Here is a 16,982-nt window from a genome sequence, read left to right on the forward strand (position 1 = left end):
AGTTCTATGATTCTATCGTTTTAAAAGCATGCTGTGTGATATGCCTCTTATTGATGCAGCTGCATTAGACTGGTTAAACCAATATTGACCCTGTAAGGAAGCCAAGGTGCAAGCTTGGGGGCCCAGAAGGTGCTGGAGGTAGTCCAATGGGCTGAAAACAAGTTATGAATAGTTATATTATTGGTTGGGATTTTTAATTTCATGGGTTTCAATGAAGCAGGCCTAATCTATAAGCCCATGTTTGTGGGGATTAAGTTTACACAGGGGAATAGTATTGTCATAGTTTGCCAAGTTAAAGGAGTTTGACCATTTGAGTTAGATTAGAATTCGCATTACCAGAGTAGAGTCCTGATTTAAGTTTGTTTTACTTATATAGACTGCAAGAGTGATTACGAGACCAAAATATGAGCAGAATTAGGAAGTTCAAATGGCAACGTATATGTAAGCACCCCTCCAATCAATTATGCATCATTTGAGAAACATAATTTTCAAATTTTGAAGTATTTTTCACTTTTTCTGCAGTGCTACTGTGCATACAGGACTAAATTGTTCCAGATCTGGCCGACTGCTCTTATTTCTAGACTGCTTCATCCCCTTTTTCCTTTCATCATAATTCTCAAGTAAACAACACTATATGCCCAGAGAAGAGGCTCACACAACAGTCATGTAACTCTGTTGTACAACTGACCCGATCCACCCTTTTCCAGTCTCTTATCGTATGTTTCAGCGAAAGTGTACATAAGGCTATTGTATTCATCAATAAAAATGCAAAACCTAATACGTGTAGCATTATGAGTTTATTACTCAGGATTTTGCCAACCTCCCAGAAACGAACTCACAGATCACTCACCCTGCATGAAAATGTCCTGCATCGGGAATCTCGCAAAAGAGATGGATGGGAAAAAAAAAATAATCTTGACTTGTGATTGGACCGTATTAGCATTTTGGGTCACAGAAACTGGGAAGCATTTCCGTCACTTAAATTAAAACTGCTTGATGCAGTAGCCCTAGGGAAGAGGGAAAAATCGCACAAACAAGGGGGAGGGGAAGAATCACACACAGCCCTAAGGCTCTCAACACTCAAACTCAATTCATATTTTCTTCAATCTGTGTTTCTCAATCAATTACAAGCATATAAATAGGAAATTGGAAAACTCTAACACGGAAAGAAATCCTAAAAAGAAACTAACTCAAAAGGAAAAGAAATCCTAAACCAACTCTAACTATGTCCTACGTATGCAACTTCTCAAAAATAAACAGAATAAAATAAACTAAAGATATTAGTTTCCTAAATAAAATAAACTACTAAAATCCTACTAGACTAAAGACTCAATATGGATCCGGTTCATCTCTCGCTGGATACTTAGATCGGTATGGATCACTCCATGGGTGCATATCTACATCAATTCCCCTGATGTTGAGAAAAACTCGTCCACGAGTTTTGTAGAATGGGAGAATCAACATCAATCGATCAATATCCATCCTTGCCTGTATGAAATCACCATCGAAACTAAGATCAAATGGTATAAAATCCACGACGCAAAGTTCATTGGTAAAGTGGTGACTCGGGAAAATAAAATCGATCGGTTCACTGAAGAGATCAACCGATTTAAATTTTTCCACAGGTTGATCTACAACTCCCAACTGTGCAATCTCATCTTCTACCACTGGTGATTCATCTTCTGGTTCGTCTACCTGTTGTTCAACGGCTGAGATCACTTAGTTGAAGGTAGAGTGTACCTGGGTTTTGATGTCCGCGAGCTTCGCTATGATCAATTGCATTTGTTGACGGATATCCAGTAAAAGGTCTAGATCCATCACCTAGGTTGCTAGAATCACTATGGATGGATACTCAAAGCAAGGAGTGGTAGAATGGTAAATAAGGAGGTTTAAAATGCAATGGCTTTTTTTTTTTTTTTGCAAGGATGGCAGAACTGTAAATATTGAAAGTGCACTTTAAGTCACAAAGGGATATTATGTGTAGATAGGGGTATAATTGGAAGTGAAAAGAAAATATGAGATGAAAGAACTAAAAGATAAAGAGGAGGGTAATTCTGGAAATTCAGGAAAAGGGACTAGGAGAAAATAAAAATTAGAATCGTGGGTTGAGAGTGTACTTAACGACAAAGGGGTTCTCCTACTCCTTTTCCTTCTTGGAGACGGAACTAGAGGAGAAAGGCGGAAGCCCAAATCGAACCAGGTATGTTCCTCTCTCTCTCTTCTTCTTCGTCTTCTTCTTTCTTCTTCTCTGAAATTCGGCTCTTCTAGTTCTATCGCCTCTTTTGCTGCCCCCCCCCCCTTTTTTTTTTTTTTGCAGGAAACCTGAAGAGGGGTTCGACTGCGAGGAGTTCTGGTTCTAGTTATGGCTCGGCTTCTCTCTCCTCTCGACTTCTCTTCTTCTACTTCTTCTACTTCTTCTGTTCTTCCTTCTCTTTTTCTGTTTCTCTTTTTTTTTTTTTTTTTTTCCTTCTGCCTGTTATCGCTCTCTTTACTGCTTCTCCGACTTCGACCTCGACTTCTCTTTTTTTTTTTTTCCTTCTTTTCTGCTTCAGTTTCGGTGCTGCTACTTCATTTCCTCTTCTCGCCTATGCTCTCCTTTATTTTTTCTTTTTTATTTTCGGTTCTTCTCTTCACGCCTTCCTGCTTCTTTTTTTTAGGTTTTTTTTTTTCACTGTGTTCTCAGTCTTGGTGGAACCAAAACAGAGAATGGGGAAGGGAAAAAAGGGAATGGGGATCCTTCGGCTATGATACCACTTGATGGAGTAGCCTTAGGGAAGAAGGAAAAATCGCACAAAGAAGGGGGAGGGGAAGAATCACACAGCCCTAAAGCTCTCAACACTCAAACTCAATTCATATTTTCTTCAATCTGTGTTTCTCAATCGATTACAAGCATATAAATAGGGAAAAATTGGAAAACTTTAACATGGAAAGAAATCCTAAAAAGAAACTAACTCAAAAGGAAAAGAAATCCTAAACCAACTCTAACTATGTCCTATGTATGCAACTTCTCAAAAATAAACAGAATAAAATAAACTAAAGATATTAGTTTCCTAAATAAAATAAACGACTAAAATCCTACTAGACTAAGAACTCAATATGGATCCGGTTCATCTCTCACTGGATACTTAGATCGGTATGGATCATTCCATGAGTGCATATCTACATCACTGCCATTAGGTTGACATAAATTCTGTGAGTCAGTAAGAACCAATTCTTTCAAAAGCATTGAAAATCAATGTAAATTTTGTGGAAAGCTTAAATCACTAATATCAGGTATTCAATAAAGTTTACAACGTGTCAATTAGATAAACATACCTCAGGCTGAATCTCTCGCATTATCTCATACATGTCTAAAAGCACAAACAACTTTTCTGGTGACCTTTTGCTTTTGGCAATAGCCTCTCCAAAACTTAGTAGCATTGCTACACTGATTCCTGTGACTTCAGCAAAACATTGATCCCTGAGAGAATCAATGTCTTCAAATATTTGGTCGCAGACTTTCCTTTCCCCTGCAAATAGCAGTTTGACCTGTTTCAAACACACATAGATGGTTTAAAGAACAAACAATAAAATAATAATAATAAAATAAATTATAAAAATCCTAACCGCAATTCGCATGAAATGGATCCAGTTCCCAATCTTTGCCTCCAAGACCTCCCACTGCATCTTCTGCACATCATCTTTACTAAGTCTCTCCACACCCAATTTACGAAGGCTTTGTTCCAAAACAGAAGCACGAGTATCCCTGAATGTCAATGAACAATGATAAAGTCATAAATGGCTGTGTCATTTGGGAGGGTGCATTATAAAAAATAACTACTCGTGTATGCCAAGAGAGATCCCTTTGTACTCCTTCATGTTAAATTATTATTTTAAAAATAACTAGGGCAATCAACGAGCCAGATATTATCCAGATACATATCTCAACTTGACCCATTTTAAGCCTGCGCTGACCTATTTCAAGTCCGATTCAATTATGGCATATCCGATTAAGCAGTTGGATATCAAAAATAGCACATCCGCTTCCGGAGCAATAAGAAGTTACAACTTCCAACTTTTGGTTTCTGAATGCTTTAAGACATGGAGAAGAAGCAAGTAGTAGTTTTGTCTTCTCCCATTATTTTCTCTTATTCTCCTCCATTCAAACTCAACTTTTGCTCTGTTCAAACTCACCACAACCCTAACTTCCTGAGTCGTACGAACTTCTAAAGTTACAGTCTGAATCCTTGAAGACCCAGAGCTGGTGCACTTCAGTGGTTTGTCTTCTCCCACCCTAATGGTCAAGGTAGCAGATGAGAAGGTTTCTTCTTATTGGCTATTGGCTATTGGCTATTGGTGGTAGGTGTCCTGTGGATTCTTGCCAGTCAGAGGCCTAGATTGAAGTTTCAACTTCTTCTCTAATTTTGGATTCAAAGGTAGGCTTCTTCTTCAGATGCTTTCCATGTATTTGATTTGTGTGCATGTAAAGATGTTGTGCCTTTGGACCAATGACTATGGATATGATATGCATAAAATAGTGTTATCAAGGAGTTGCCTGGGCGTTAAGGTGGCTAGCCTGGGCGATAAAGGCGTCTAGCCCGGACTCGCGCCTTGGTCACCCTTGGTTTTTTACCATGCTCCATCGCCTTTGGTCCCATTACACCTTGATAACCTTGGTGCGTACACAACAGAGATGCATCTTTTTTATATTTGTTTTTATTTGCCACAGGTTTAATGTTGTTTATCTGGGTTTTTTAATTTAATTGACTATCTGATACCCAATCCAACATTCCTACAGTTCATCAGATACCAATAGAGATCACGTGTTTCATAGCCGATAGATATTCAATTGGATATTTGAATACAATTTAACAAATAGATTGAACACCAGATATAGTTATATCCACTACGTATCCAGCTCGTCGAAAACACTACATATAACTCAGTAATGGAAGTGTTTCTATAAAAATGTAAACAAAAGGGAAACCCAACTGAATGTGACATCAATAAAACAAGAAGTTTCCAAATCTAGCAATAAGATCACAACACTTGTATGAGACAATACATAGAAAAAATTGGTCACTCTAGCTTATATGAACATTTTTTTAAATCCAGATTATACAACTCACAGAAGAAATTACGATTTTTTTCAGCATCCAAATCTGACATTTATACTGAGGCAAGCATGATAAACTATAATCTCTTCCGGTGAATCACGACCGATCAAAATACCTGAATGCGGCCAACCATGGATACAAAGTGATCCAAACTACAGGGTGGACAGATTAGGTCCAAATTTCATAAACTGAGCATGACAGAATACCCTAAATCGAATGAGATGGAAATCTGGTAATCCTTGGGGGAAAATTCCTAATGAACGGTATTTGCAGATATTCTGGTTCCAAAAGAGCATAATGCATAAATAAACATTCCATGGACATGAAGTCCTAATATCAGGCATAATGCAATAAATTTGAGTAACAATTGCCAAGGGCCCATTTGATAATTGTCCTTGACGCTTCTGGTGTTCTTCTATTCTGCGCATAGTTGTCAAGGCGTCACCAAGGCACCGCCTTGGCGTCCAGGCAGTTTGCCTGGGGCCTAGGCGCCTATCGCCTTATTGCACTGTATTTTGCCTTATATTTTTTGCCTTATTTATGCCAAATTGTGTTTTTATATTTTGCTATTCCATTTACTTAAGATATTCATAAATAAGTAAATACCCCCTATTTGAATCCAATAAAAATAGCTTAAAAATCAAATTCCAAAAGGATAAAAAGTCAACCGTCCAATCCCAGAACAAAAACTAGATTTTTGGCTATAGGGTGATTTTCAACTTTCGAACGCTAAGGTTTTTCTCAATTTTAAAAATTTTATAAATCTTATCATAGTAGAACATTGCTAAAAACCAAAAGTCCGGTAAAATAATCATTTGTTCTGATATCAATAAAATTATTTCCATTCAGGCGATTTAAAAGCATTCGCACATTTTAAAATAAGTTTGACCGAAACATAACTTTGTCATAACAACTCAGATTTAAGTAATCTTAGACTTGTTAGAAAGTTTTGTGTTATACAAAATGCAAAAAGTCTCATCTAAAAATAAAATCATTTGACCAATAAAACTTATTATAGAAGAAGAGCATTTCTCTAAATGTCAATAAGTCATGTTGATTTTTTATGAGTTGATGTGAATGTGTCTATGTTGACTTTTCTGACTTGATGTTGCCTAATGTTGATTGGTTTTTTATGTCATAGGGTATATATTATAACATACAAAATAACTTTAGAAAATAGGGGAAATAAAAACTAACACATGGGCGATTTGATTGCCATGGCACCGCCAAATCGATTAGCCACCCCTCCACCGCCTTGGGTTGCCATGACACCGTGACAACTATGGTTCTGCAAGAATACGAAAAGAATAGAAATGTGTTTGGCACGTCCGATTCATTTTTTGTATTCTGGCAGAATGAACTAGTGAAAAAGAATAAGTTGATGGAGGGCCTGTAGAGAAAGGAAAGAAAACCCTAAACGAACTCAAAGTTGTAGGGGAGAAGAGAATAATAGCACAAAGAGGGGGAAAGGGATCACACGTCTTGCACCATACCCGGTACTAAAACCTTTAATTCAATTCATCATTCAAAATCTGTCTAATACTTGGGTTACATGCCTTTATATAATAACTGGAAATTAAAACTTGCCTAATAAAAATCTAAGACTAAATTAGTAACTTCTAATTTGCTTCCTAAGTTCTCACTAATAAAATTAAAAACAGAATAAAACTCAAATTGATAACTTCCTAATTGACTATCAATTAACCAAATTAAAAGATTGCAAATAATCCTCCAATAAAATAAAATCCTAAAGATCCTAATGAATCCAAAAATCCAATCGGACCCGGTTCATCTCGGTTGAGATTGCCCGAAAGGTCAACTCGGTTCAGCCTCGATTCTGCATCAAATAAGTTTAGAACATATTGCAATAACACCAAATTAATGTTTTGTTTGTTCTTTTTACAACTGGAAGGAACAGAAGGGTAAGATACTCTTCTTCTATTACTGATAAAAACACCCAAACCTACCACGTCTTCATAACTCTCTCTTCATCGTTATCTTCATGGACTAGAACCCTAGAAGGTTTTCTTTTAATTCTTTTGGGTTGTTCCGATCGTACATAGCGATTAAACTGCGGCACCAGAGCTTCATATATTCAAGGAGCAAATCTCTCATCCTTGGTGCCTGATTCTGTTTCGTTTATGGGGTTTTAATAGTTTTGATTATTAATCTCTTTTCTGCTTTATTTTTTCTCAGTAATTTGGTTATCTTATGTCTAGCTTCATTCAGTTAGGTCATGTGAACATACAGTAGGTTGCAATTCAATTGGTTTAGCTTAAATACTTCCCCTTTTTCTTCTTGATTAACATACATTCATCACATCTCGCAGAGTTCTGGTGGAATTCCCTGTATAATCACAGAGTTAGCATTCCGTTAAACTCTAGGCTGCCATCGAACTGAAGTTAAGAATTTTAACAGAAAGTCATCATTTGAACCTGTTGGGCATGAGCTTTCAGGACGACTTAAAATTTTACTTTTATGTCGCCAGAGTCTCGTCTTCCCAGTCTTGTAGCATAGATACATCTGGTGGTCAAAAAGAAACTTTTTCTCTTAAATTGATCAAGAGACACTAGCTTCTTCAGTGACACCTGTGTGAACGAATCTGTTTTGGGGAGGTCCTACTCTTCCATGCATATGCTCTATCCCTTATCTTAGATATATCGTAGGTAAGAATTACATAAAATCTGACCCAAAATTATCTCCTAATCATAAATGGATGCCTAAGAAAGGTAATTTATCAGAAGGGGAAAATCTGACGTTCACTCTACATCATGTCCTAATTACTCATACTGAGCTTTCTTTCTAAGTGTGTTTGAATCCTTGCAGCAGGAGTTTTGATGGAATGATTTATCACCAACCCTGGTAGTTTGATTGCCTTGCCAACCAAATCTATGTTTAATGGTTCAATGTAAGATGACCTCAATTTTTAAGTCAATACCATCGATATAGATAGTTTGGTTGCTCCATGTTTCAACTAGTTTCGTTATTTAGGAGTCTTTGTTGCAATGGTTTCAAAATTGGAAGCTATGTGATTATATTATCTAAGTGGTTGTCCAACAGCTTGTACTCATTACATGATCACAAGTGTGAAAGAATATTTTTGGTTCAATGATTATTATTTTTAAGCTGCAGAGTCTTATTATTTTCTTAACTAATCTATATGGTAAGGCCTCTGCAGTGCCAAATTTCTTATTGACTACTAACATTGGATTTTGAATTTTTTTCCTTTTTTTCATTTCACCTAACTTCCACTTTACCAGATAAGCTTTATTTCACTTGGCTTCAAGGGAATGCTGCCTTTAGATTGTTTGGACCACAGCTTTAAGATAGCTTGGTTGCTCAAAGTTCATTTATGCTAGTATATATTTCTGTAGAATCACCTGTTGCAATACTTTGAGTGCTTACTGTCATTCCATCTTTGACATGATTTCCTATCTCTGGCAGGTCATACAAGAAGTGCTCCCATGCTACTTTATTCCAGAAATTTTGTTTGGAAAAGTTTGCATCATCATTGACAAGGTTAGCTTATTCATTATTCTTGTACTCCCAGTCTCCCACTGAATCATGAATAGCTAGAATCTTCAGACTTTTCTCCTATAAATAGTTGACGATGCCTTTTTTGCTTCCTTTTGAACAAAATAGAGTACTTCTTATTTTCCTTCATTTTCATGATGGCGGCTTATCTCTGTTGTAGCTTTGTTACTTGTTAGGAGGTTGCAAAGTCTTACTCTTTGAGACTCCTGGATGTGTATTGTGGATGCAATTGAATGATGAGACCCATTGGGTTACTTGTAAACTCCAAAGTCCAAACTCTAATTGACGGGTCTATAGCTCAAATTGGTGGAGCACTTAGAACATGAGCTTGTCTTAAGCATGTTCCAAGGGGATGGTTGCTCGAATCTACCAATACCCTTTTTTATTCAACTGTTCATAGCATGGTCAATGAAGGCAACCACACATAATGGAATAAAATATATGGTTAAAGGCTGGGCATGCTAGCATTGTGCCCAGCATTGCGTCTGCCTCTCTCCTCCCCATGCCCCTCCCATCGCATCCCCCCAATTGGTCACAGGGTGATTATTAGGGACCATCAAGTCCTGCATATTGTCACCCTTTGGTTTGGTATTGTGTTTGTTTTGGTATTGTATATGGCTACTCTTGCTGACATGCATGATGGTGTACATGTCATGGCATTTTGTGTATTGAAAGATTATTGTCATTTTGGTAATGAAATTCGGTGTAATGCCATGTTAAACACAATTCCCGTAACTATGTAAGTTAAATGTGATAATGCCCTTACCAAAAAATAAATAAATGTCATAATGGCAGATTTTGAAACATAAAAATATGTAACAAGTAATTTTTTGGGTTAAAAGTGTAAGCATAATGGCATTTATGTACAATGCCACCCCCTGGAGAATGCCAGTATTATAGGGACACCCTCTCTCTTTCACCAAATTAGACTCAGACCCCCTACCGTCAATCAGTGTTAAGTGATGCTATGAAATGACACTTTAGCCCTTATGAGTAAAACACCCTTATCTTATTATACCAAAAATACCCCTCTATTCACCCTTATCTCTTTTATCACTTTCTCTCCTCCGTTCCTTCTCTCCCTACCTGTGACCTATGATTCTAATGAGATCCAGCCGAGTTGATAGTTTTGACGCCTGCAAGTGGTGCTCCTTCCGTAGCCGGCGAGTAGTGCACTTCCCATCGCTGCCATCTTAGGTCGCCGGCAAGAAGGTTTGTTACGTTTTTTTTTTTTTTTCCTCTGTTTTTTCATCTTTGGTCGTCGCTTGTCACTTTGTTACAAGTTATCAAATTTCTCCCTAATTGTTATCTAGTTCCCTATTTTGGTGATACTGTTCTGCTACTCAGATTATTTCATATATTTTGGAACTGGTTTTTCACTCATTGAATCTCAAGTTCCTACCTGCAACTTGAGATTCAAACGAGTTTCACCAGGGTTCTGACAATACACACTTATAAGAATCTTGTTGTGATACTAATACTACAATTGTTTGCTGTGTCTCCATAGGGAATCCCAACGTCTGTTAATTTCAGCGGGCACCATCGATCATCCAAGATTACGAGGATTCATGCCTCTTGCTTAATTCTCTCCAATAAACGACTTGCTCGTACCGATTCATCTTCACTGAATTTGTAACCTAAGTTCTCTGCAATAGCATTTTGAATGTTCTTCAAAATAAGATTTTGATACACGGTGACCATCACAACCTGACCCCTTTGTTATTCAGTTGTTTGGCCATTGCTTTCATCAAGGTCGTTTTCCGACCTCGCCCATCCCATAAACTCCAACCAAGTTGAGCTTCTTGTCCTATAAGGCCTCCCTAATTTGATTAATGGCCGAGTTGGTGGGCTCAAAAATTTGGAAATTAAGCATTAGCGGCATGGATTCTATGACCCGAGGAGCTGTAGGAGGAATTGACACAGTATCGCCAAATTGGTCACGTTCCCTTCGAAGATTATTGACTTCATCGATCTTGATTTTTGCTCCTTCGCCAACATGGTAACAAGCACGGCAGTCCCAGAGGCATCCGTTCTCTTGAATTGCGTCAACGAAATTCGTCACTTCTCTGTTTGTGGCCTCAACTGTATCTAACCAATATTGTACCTCGTCTTTGATCACTCGTCCACCCGTCTTTAGCCGCATCCACCAACTGCTGAACACTTGCTCCTGTAGTGAACAAGATAACCAAGATGATGCAGAATCAAAGAAACCACTACAATCTCCTAAGTTGGAAGGGAGTTGCAGCCGCCACATGACCCGTTATGAAGTGAGAGTGAGTTAGGTTTGTTTCTTCCATCAATTTGGGGACTAAAACTAATGATGGTAATTTCGGTACTCCCTTATTTTTAAGGGCAAAATGGTATTTTTCTAAAAAATGAACTGTTGATATCAGCATTCTTGGTATATTCTGTAACATTGACTGACGGGGGTCTGAGTCTAATTTGATGAAAGAGAGGGGGTGTCCCTATAATACTGGCATTCTCCAAGGGGTGGCGTTGTAAATTACCCTTTATGTAATTACACTACAAGTAAAGTGATTTTGTAAAAAGGTCTATCAAATGTTGTTTCTGTTCTTTTTCTGTTCATGGAACAGTTTTACCAAACGCTGTTTCTGTTCCACCTGAATGTTCTCACAGCATGGAATCGAAAATGAACACTTCTGTGAAAAGAACATTCTCCTGGAATAGAAATGTTATCTAACTAGCGTTAAGTTAGATAGTGACAGGTTTCGATCTAGTAGTTTTTTGTTTAGCTACTCAAAGGATAACCTACTCCAACAGGATAAGCAGACGCTATAATGGTCACAAAAATATATATAAATAAAATAAATCATGTACACCTTAATCTGAAGGAAAGAAATACAGCCCATTACCTATAAATTTTGAGTAGCTGCTGCTGGTGTCCAGCTTGAACCATTTGTTGGGCTAGATCATGCAGCAATGGCAGAATCCTTGGTGGAATGAGAGTTGGAGGGGTATAAACAGCAGTCTCTAAGCTTTTGTTTGGGTGCTCAGAATGATGATTGGTGGAAGGATTCTTGCCAATAGAATCAGCTTGGTGCCCAGGTGATCCTGAGGACGGCCGCAGTGAGTTGGGGAGGCCATCAAAAAGGCAGTCAGGTTCCACAGGTTTGCTGAAAACAAAAGAAAATGGAACTTACTTGTAGGGAAAAACAGCAGAGTAATTGCACATTTGATGAATGTAATATCTTGTCCAGAACCTCAAAGCATGTGGAATAAATAACAATAGGCAATTGTTTGTCCTTCAGAATCATGGAAACAATCTTCTGCATATAGGATTGCAATATGAACCATGCCCAGCACAGCCCAATTAACTACGCTCAGATAGGGATCAGGCAATTTCAAACTTCACAGGTCCAATTTGAAAGTGAACCCTTTCTTTTTAAGTGAAGGAGAGATTAAGGGTAAATTATTGACACAAGCTACTAATCTAATGTATTGCACAATGTTATCTAATACATGGTGCATCATGGTGTGGCAATACAATATTGTACACAACACATTATTTATATAACCTAAGTTTACAAAACACAAATCATATCCAGCCAGGTCACATACTATTCAGCCTCGTTCTAGATGGTCAGTCAAGACCAAAATTTACAGGCCACTAAACAGAAACTCAGCCCAACCCCATGAAATCTGAGGATGGGCAGGACCAAATTCCAGGATGGGGCACCAGCACACAGCCTTCTAAGCAATTAACGCTTTATGCCCTCTAAACAATCATCCAGCACATACTTTATCCATGTTCATGCTGAGTAAGAAATAAAAATAAAATGTATCATCCCACAGTAAGTGCTTTCACTAGAATCTAAGACAATAAAGAGAATTACCATGAATGGCAGTGATTTCAATATAAATATAGGACAAGGATATGATGATCTCGATATAAATAAAATAGTGCACACATTTGTGTGTTCAATGTGAAAATTGTTATGGATTAAAATACAAGAAATATTTTTTTTTTTTCAAGGCAAAAATGAAAATTTGTGAACAATTGTGGATATCATTTGAAAATAAGTCACTCAGGTAGAATCTGCCTTTCAATTGATCCGGGTGCTTGGGATCCTATGGATGAAGATGATATCTATGGATCCCATTGAATTTCGTTAGAGAAAGAACCTTATAAAGACCATATCGATTCTTATCAACAAAAGACTGTGTTAATTGAGGCTGTTCAAACAGGCACAGGTCAACTAAATGTATTCCTATACGCATCGGGTTATGGATTTTCAGTTCATGGGGGGTAGTAGAGGATCCTTAGTAGATGAGAAAATCACCCGTTTGATCAAGTATGCTACTAATATATCTCTAACTCTTATTAGTATGCTTCCGGAGCATAGTTTAAAAACTCGCTGATTTCAACAAGGCCAAGATGAAAGATGAGGTGAATCAAGGGACTGACACAATTTAAGGTCAAAATTTCTCTGATTTTCGTCGAAATTTAGCTAAGTGGTCAACTTTGTCATTTGTAATTTGAACTCATGTATTTGCAGACAGTATTGTATTGTTGGGACTTGGGTATCTATGTTACATGTACTTTGTACTAATTCATAAATAATTAATCAATCTTATATTTCTTCATTCATTAATGCAGGAGTAGATTACAAGTAACTAACTCCGCAATTTAAAACCCCAAACAATACAAATAAGAGCGAGAAACAAAGAAATAATACCATCAAATAAACCCTCAAGGATACAATACCCATATAGGAGCAAAACCAGCCCAAAACCTAAACCAATAGGAGAGGGAAAGACCTGTTATAGAGCTGGAGAGAGAGGTGCGGCCAATGCTATAGGAGTCCGATTGAGTTGCACTCTTGGGCGTAGATAGTCCCTAGGGAGGGTACAAAAACCCCCAAAGTTGAGAGGATTCTGACGGCTGGTTGTGAAATTATAAGCTTTCTTGATTTTCTGACCTATGAGAGAAAACTGAGAAGAACCTTCAAGAACAGCAGCTGAATGCTTCCAACAGTGACTAGGTAAGGATCGTGGGACCCTTATGAAGCCTAGAATACCCTGATTGAAGACGTGGCCAAACAGAGTACAGAAGAGAGAAAGAGAGGAGATCGATCTCTCTCCTATTCCCACTAGGATTGCTGATCGGTTCTAATTTCTGGAGACTATTATCAAAATCTGAATTATACCTCTTGAATGTTACAACAAATAAAATAAAAAAAAAAAAGAATAAAACAGATGGGGGGTTGAGAATGGTGAAAGAAAATAAAGGAAGTGGCTATCTCAGCTGCTCTAAGCATTTAGTTGCAAACTTTCTTTCATAAATGCAAACTTTCTTTTATTCAAATCTCCCCAATAATGGTACATATGCCTCTCTATTTATAGAGGGGAAGTTTACAATCATACTAATATTAGGAGCTAGTTTCCCAATAGGACTAGACACTCCTACTACAACTAGGAGCTAGTTTCCCAATAGGACTGGACACTCCTACTACAACTAGGAATTTAAAATATGACTAGGACTTGACTTTATGACTCCAATATGGAGTAGGACTAACTAATAGTCCATATAGAACTTTACAACCAACTAATGGCCTAATGGACCTTTATTGAATTAAATAGCAACTAATTAAACTAATGAATAAAATCCCGTTTTCCTACCTTCTACCCATATTTCAGGCCTATTAAAGTGGCATATTTCAAAGAAAACCCATGGGATCAAAGGCCCAACACATACATAAGACAACCCAAGACTTATTTGCAATAAAATAAGCCCAAGTGACTTATCTACATCATTCATTGTGCATAATTTACTTGTTTTACCTGCCTTTTATGTCTTGTAGTACTAAAACAATGTGTAGAATAGGCAATATTACACAAGGTATGTAGTAAGGTTCGGCGTATACAACCAACCAAAGGTGGCAAACCAAAATTACAAGGTTTTGTTTGGTAAAAATCCAAAATCACCAGTTTGTGTGACTTTTTTCTTGCAATATAAAGGTTTACATATGTATACATAGACCATAATAATGTTTACCTGAAGTATCATAGCTTAATATGATCATTTGCACACACCCCCACTGAAATGGCCAACTGAAACATGCTGGCAAAAAATGCACTATTTAGTCGAAACTTCGCTAATTTTGCCCATCTCAGACGGATCTAAACAAGACTGGAATACAAGCTTTCAAAATATGAAAATTTTGTCCCTATTCATGAGTTTCGAGTGGTTTCTCCTATTAGAGGGGGGGAACTCCCACTCCCCCACCCCCACCCCCACCCCCACCCCCACCCAAAAAAAAAAGATTTGGTATTTTTGGCTAAATTCCTACATTTCTTGGTGTGTTGGGGACTACTACAACACATCTACAATGAGGATTTGCCACATCTGAGCAAGATTTGTGTAAGATTTAAACTTAGAAGTATACGGTATACTCTTTCTCCCCAAATGTCCGAAGCCTTCTTGGAACTCTATGTGGTACTGACATAGAATTGGAGGAACAGTTTCGTAGGGGTGTTTTAGCCTTTGTTGTACACTTGTACTTATAACACTTTGACAGTATGTAATACAAAATGGTTTTTATATTCCTAATGCATATTTTAGTTTTCATTGAATTTTGTGTGTTCTAATACTAAATTATGTGCAGAATAGGCTGTTTTTGAGAAAGTACACAGCAGAGTAGTGCGTAACTGGTACAATCCGGAAACCCAGTTCAGATCGCTTATGGGCCCACCCAAACACTTAAACAACTCAAGAAATATAAATAATGCAAAGTTGTAATTTCTGTAACAATTCAGCACTTTTCAAAAGGTAGACAACAAATGCTGGCAGTACTGTAATGTAAAGAAGTTAAGATCATAAGAGAAGGAACAAATAAGTTGGTGCCTCGGTGGTAGCATATGAAAGGGGAGGGGTAATCTTGGAATAGGAAACAAAATAAGGGCATAAGGAAATAAGGGGCAAAGAGAAGGGTAATAGGGAAAGTGGGGGTAAAGGAAATGATAAAATCGAATGGGAAGAATACCTATCGTCTTCAACCTTTAAACAACGAAACCAGCAGAGGTATGCCTCTTGGGCTAGATCTGGTAACTCACAGAGAGCTTCCAACGTCTTGAATCTTGAGAATAGTGAGCGATCATCAACCCTATGGAGTACAACCCAAACAAGCCTCAACCAGCAAGCTATATTTTAAGATAAATTCCTGAAACAGAAAGATAGTGGTCGTTGCAGGTCCATCAAAGGTTCAATTTTTAGTTCTTGCAACAGGGTCAACTTCCAGGACAAAGTTCTCAGACTGGATCAATAATTGTGGAGGTACTAACACTCAGGATCCCAAGAAGGAAATAAGAGAAACGATGGAGACCAGCCCTCACTTGTGGAACCGCTAGGGTTGCTGGAACAGGGGAGCACGGAAGAAAGTAAGGAAGAACAAGAAATTGCAAGAAGGGAGTGAGAGGGGGAAGGACACACAAGGCCACGCAGGCACTTTTCAAACAAACCCAGTTTCTTTCATTCAATTCTCAAATCTCATTTCTACATTGTGTCACAGCAAATTTAAAGAAGAAACACTGTTTCATACAAATGGAAACTACACTAAAACAAGGAAATTAAAATATGGAAACTATCCCCTAAGCAATCTACCCAACCTTCTAAACAAAAAGAGAATAAAATTACATAGAAATAAATATCCTATGCAACAGAAACTCCTTTTCTCTTTTACACAAGTGAACTTGACTATAATAATTACATTATATAAAAAAAATAAAAACACTTGTCAATGAAATTCAGCTTCCCGCGTATTGATGTTGAAGATTCTAATAGAGCCAATAAACCAAGAACATCAATTGCTGATGGGTGAAGTGTAATTTCTAAAATGAAAGTGTCACTTCAAGGAGCAAACCTGTAACTGGTTAAGAGCTGCTTAAACTCCTCTTCAAGCTTTAGAATGGCCTTTGCTAGCAAGTTATTTGCATGATTAAGCACCCCATCACTACTCTTAAAGCTTTTATTGCTGCTGAAGAAACGAACATTACTTCTCAGTTGATCAATTGCTTCTAGATAACTTTCAAGATCTTCATGTGGCCCCCTAAGTATTTTAGCCTCTGCCTACAAGCATAAAAGTTGCTCAAATCACCATCTGACAATTCAGACCTACAAATACAGTACATTGTACAATCCATAGGGCATGGATGTAGTTGAAGACATATCGTAAAAAGACACTAGAAGGAAGATATGAAGTGAAGGATGGAGAGAAGATAATTGAGAACTTAAGGATTAGAAAGATCTACATTAAGACCATTTAAGAATGTTTACTTATGTAGCAACAGATTTCTTTTCTTTTAATTCTTCTTTTTTTCTTTTTTTTTTTTTTT

The 16,982-nt window shown here is 37.5% G+C and overlaps 1 protein-coding gene across 1 annotated transcript in view; it reads right to left on the reverse strand.

The window, feature by feature from the left end:
* LOC122057376 (exocyst complex component EXO70A1-like) overlaps positions 1-16,982 on the reverse strand; it is a 32,944-nt gene that overhangs the window by 10,230 nt on the left and 5,732 nt on the right. Inside the window, exons 3-6 of the mRNA XM_042619449.1 lie at positions 16,511-16,716; positions 11,504-11,764; positions 3,607-3,745; positions 3,316-3,528 (exon numbers count right to left, since the gene is read on the reverse strand). Coding sequence (XP_042475383.1) covers positions 3,316-3,528; positions 3,607-3,745; positions 11,504-11,764; positions 16,511-16,716 — 819 coding nt within the window. The remainder of the gene's footprint in view (positions 1-3,315; positions 3,529-3,606; positions 3,746-11,503; positions 11,765-16,510; positions 16,717-16,982) is intronic.

The sequence above is a fragment of the Macadamia integrifolia genome, chromosome 12 (assembly GCF_013358625.1).
Source record: "Macadamia integrifolia cultivar HAES 741 chromosome 12, SCU_Mint_v3, whole genome shotgun sequence".
Lineage (NCBI taxonomy): Eukaryota > Viridiplantae > Streptophyta > Magnoliopsida > Proteales > Proteaceae > Macadamia > Macadamia integrifolia.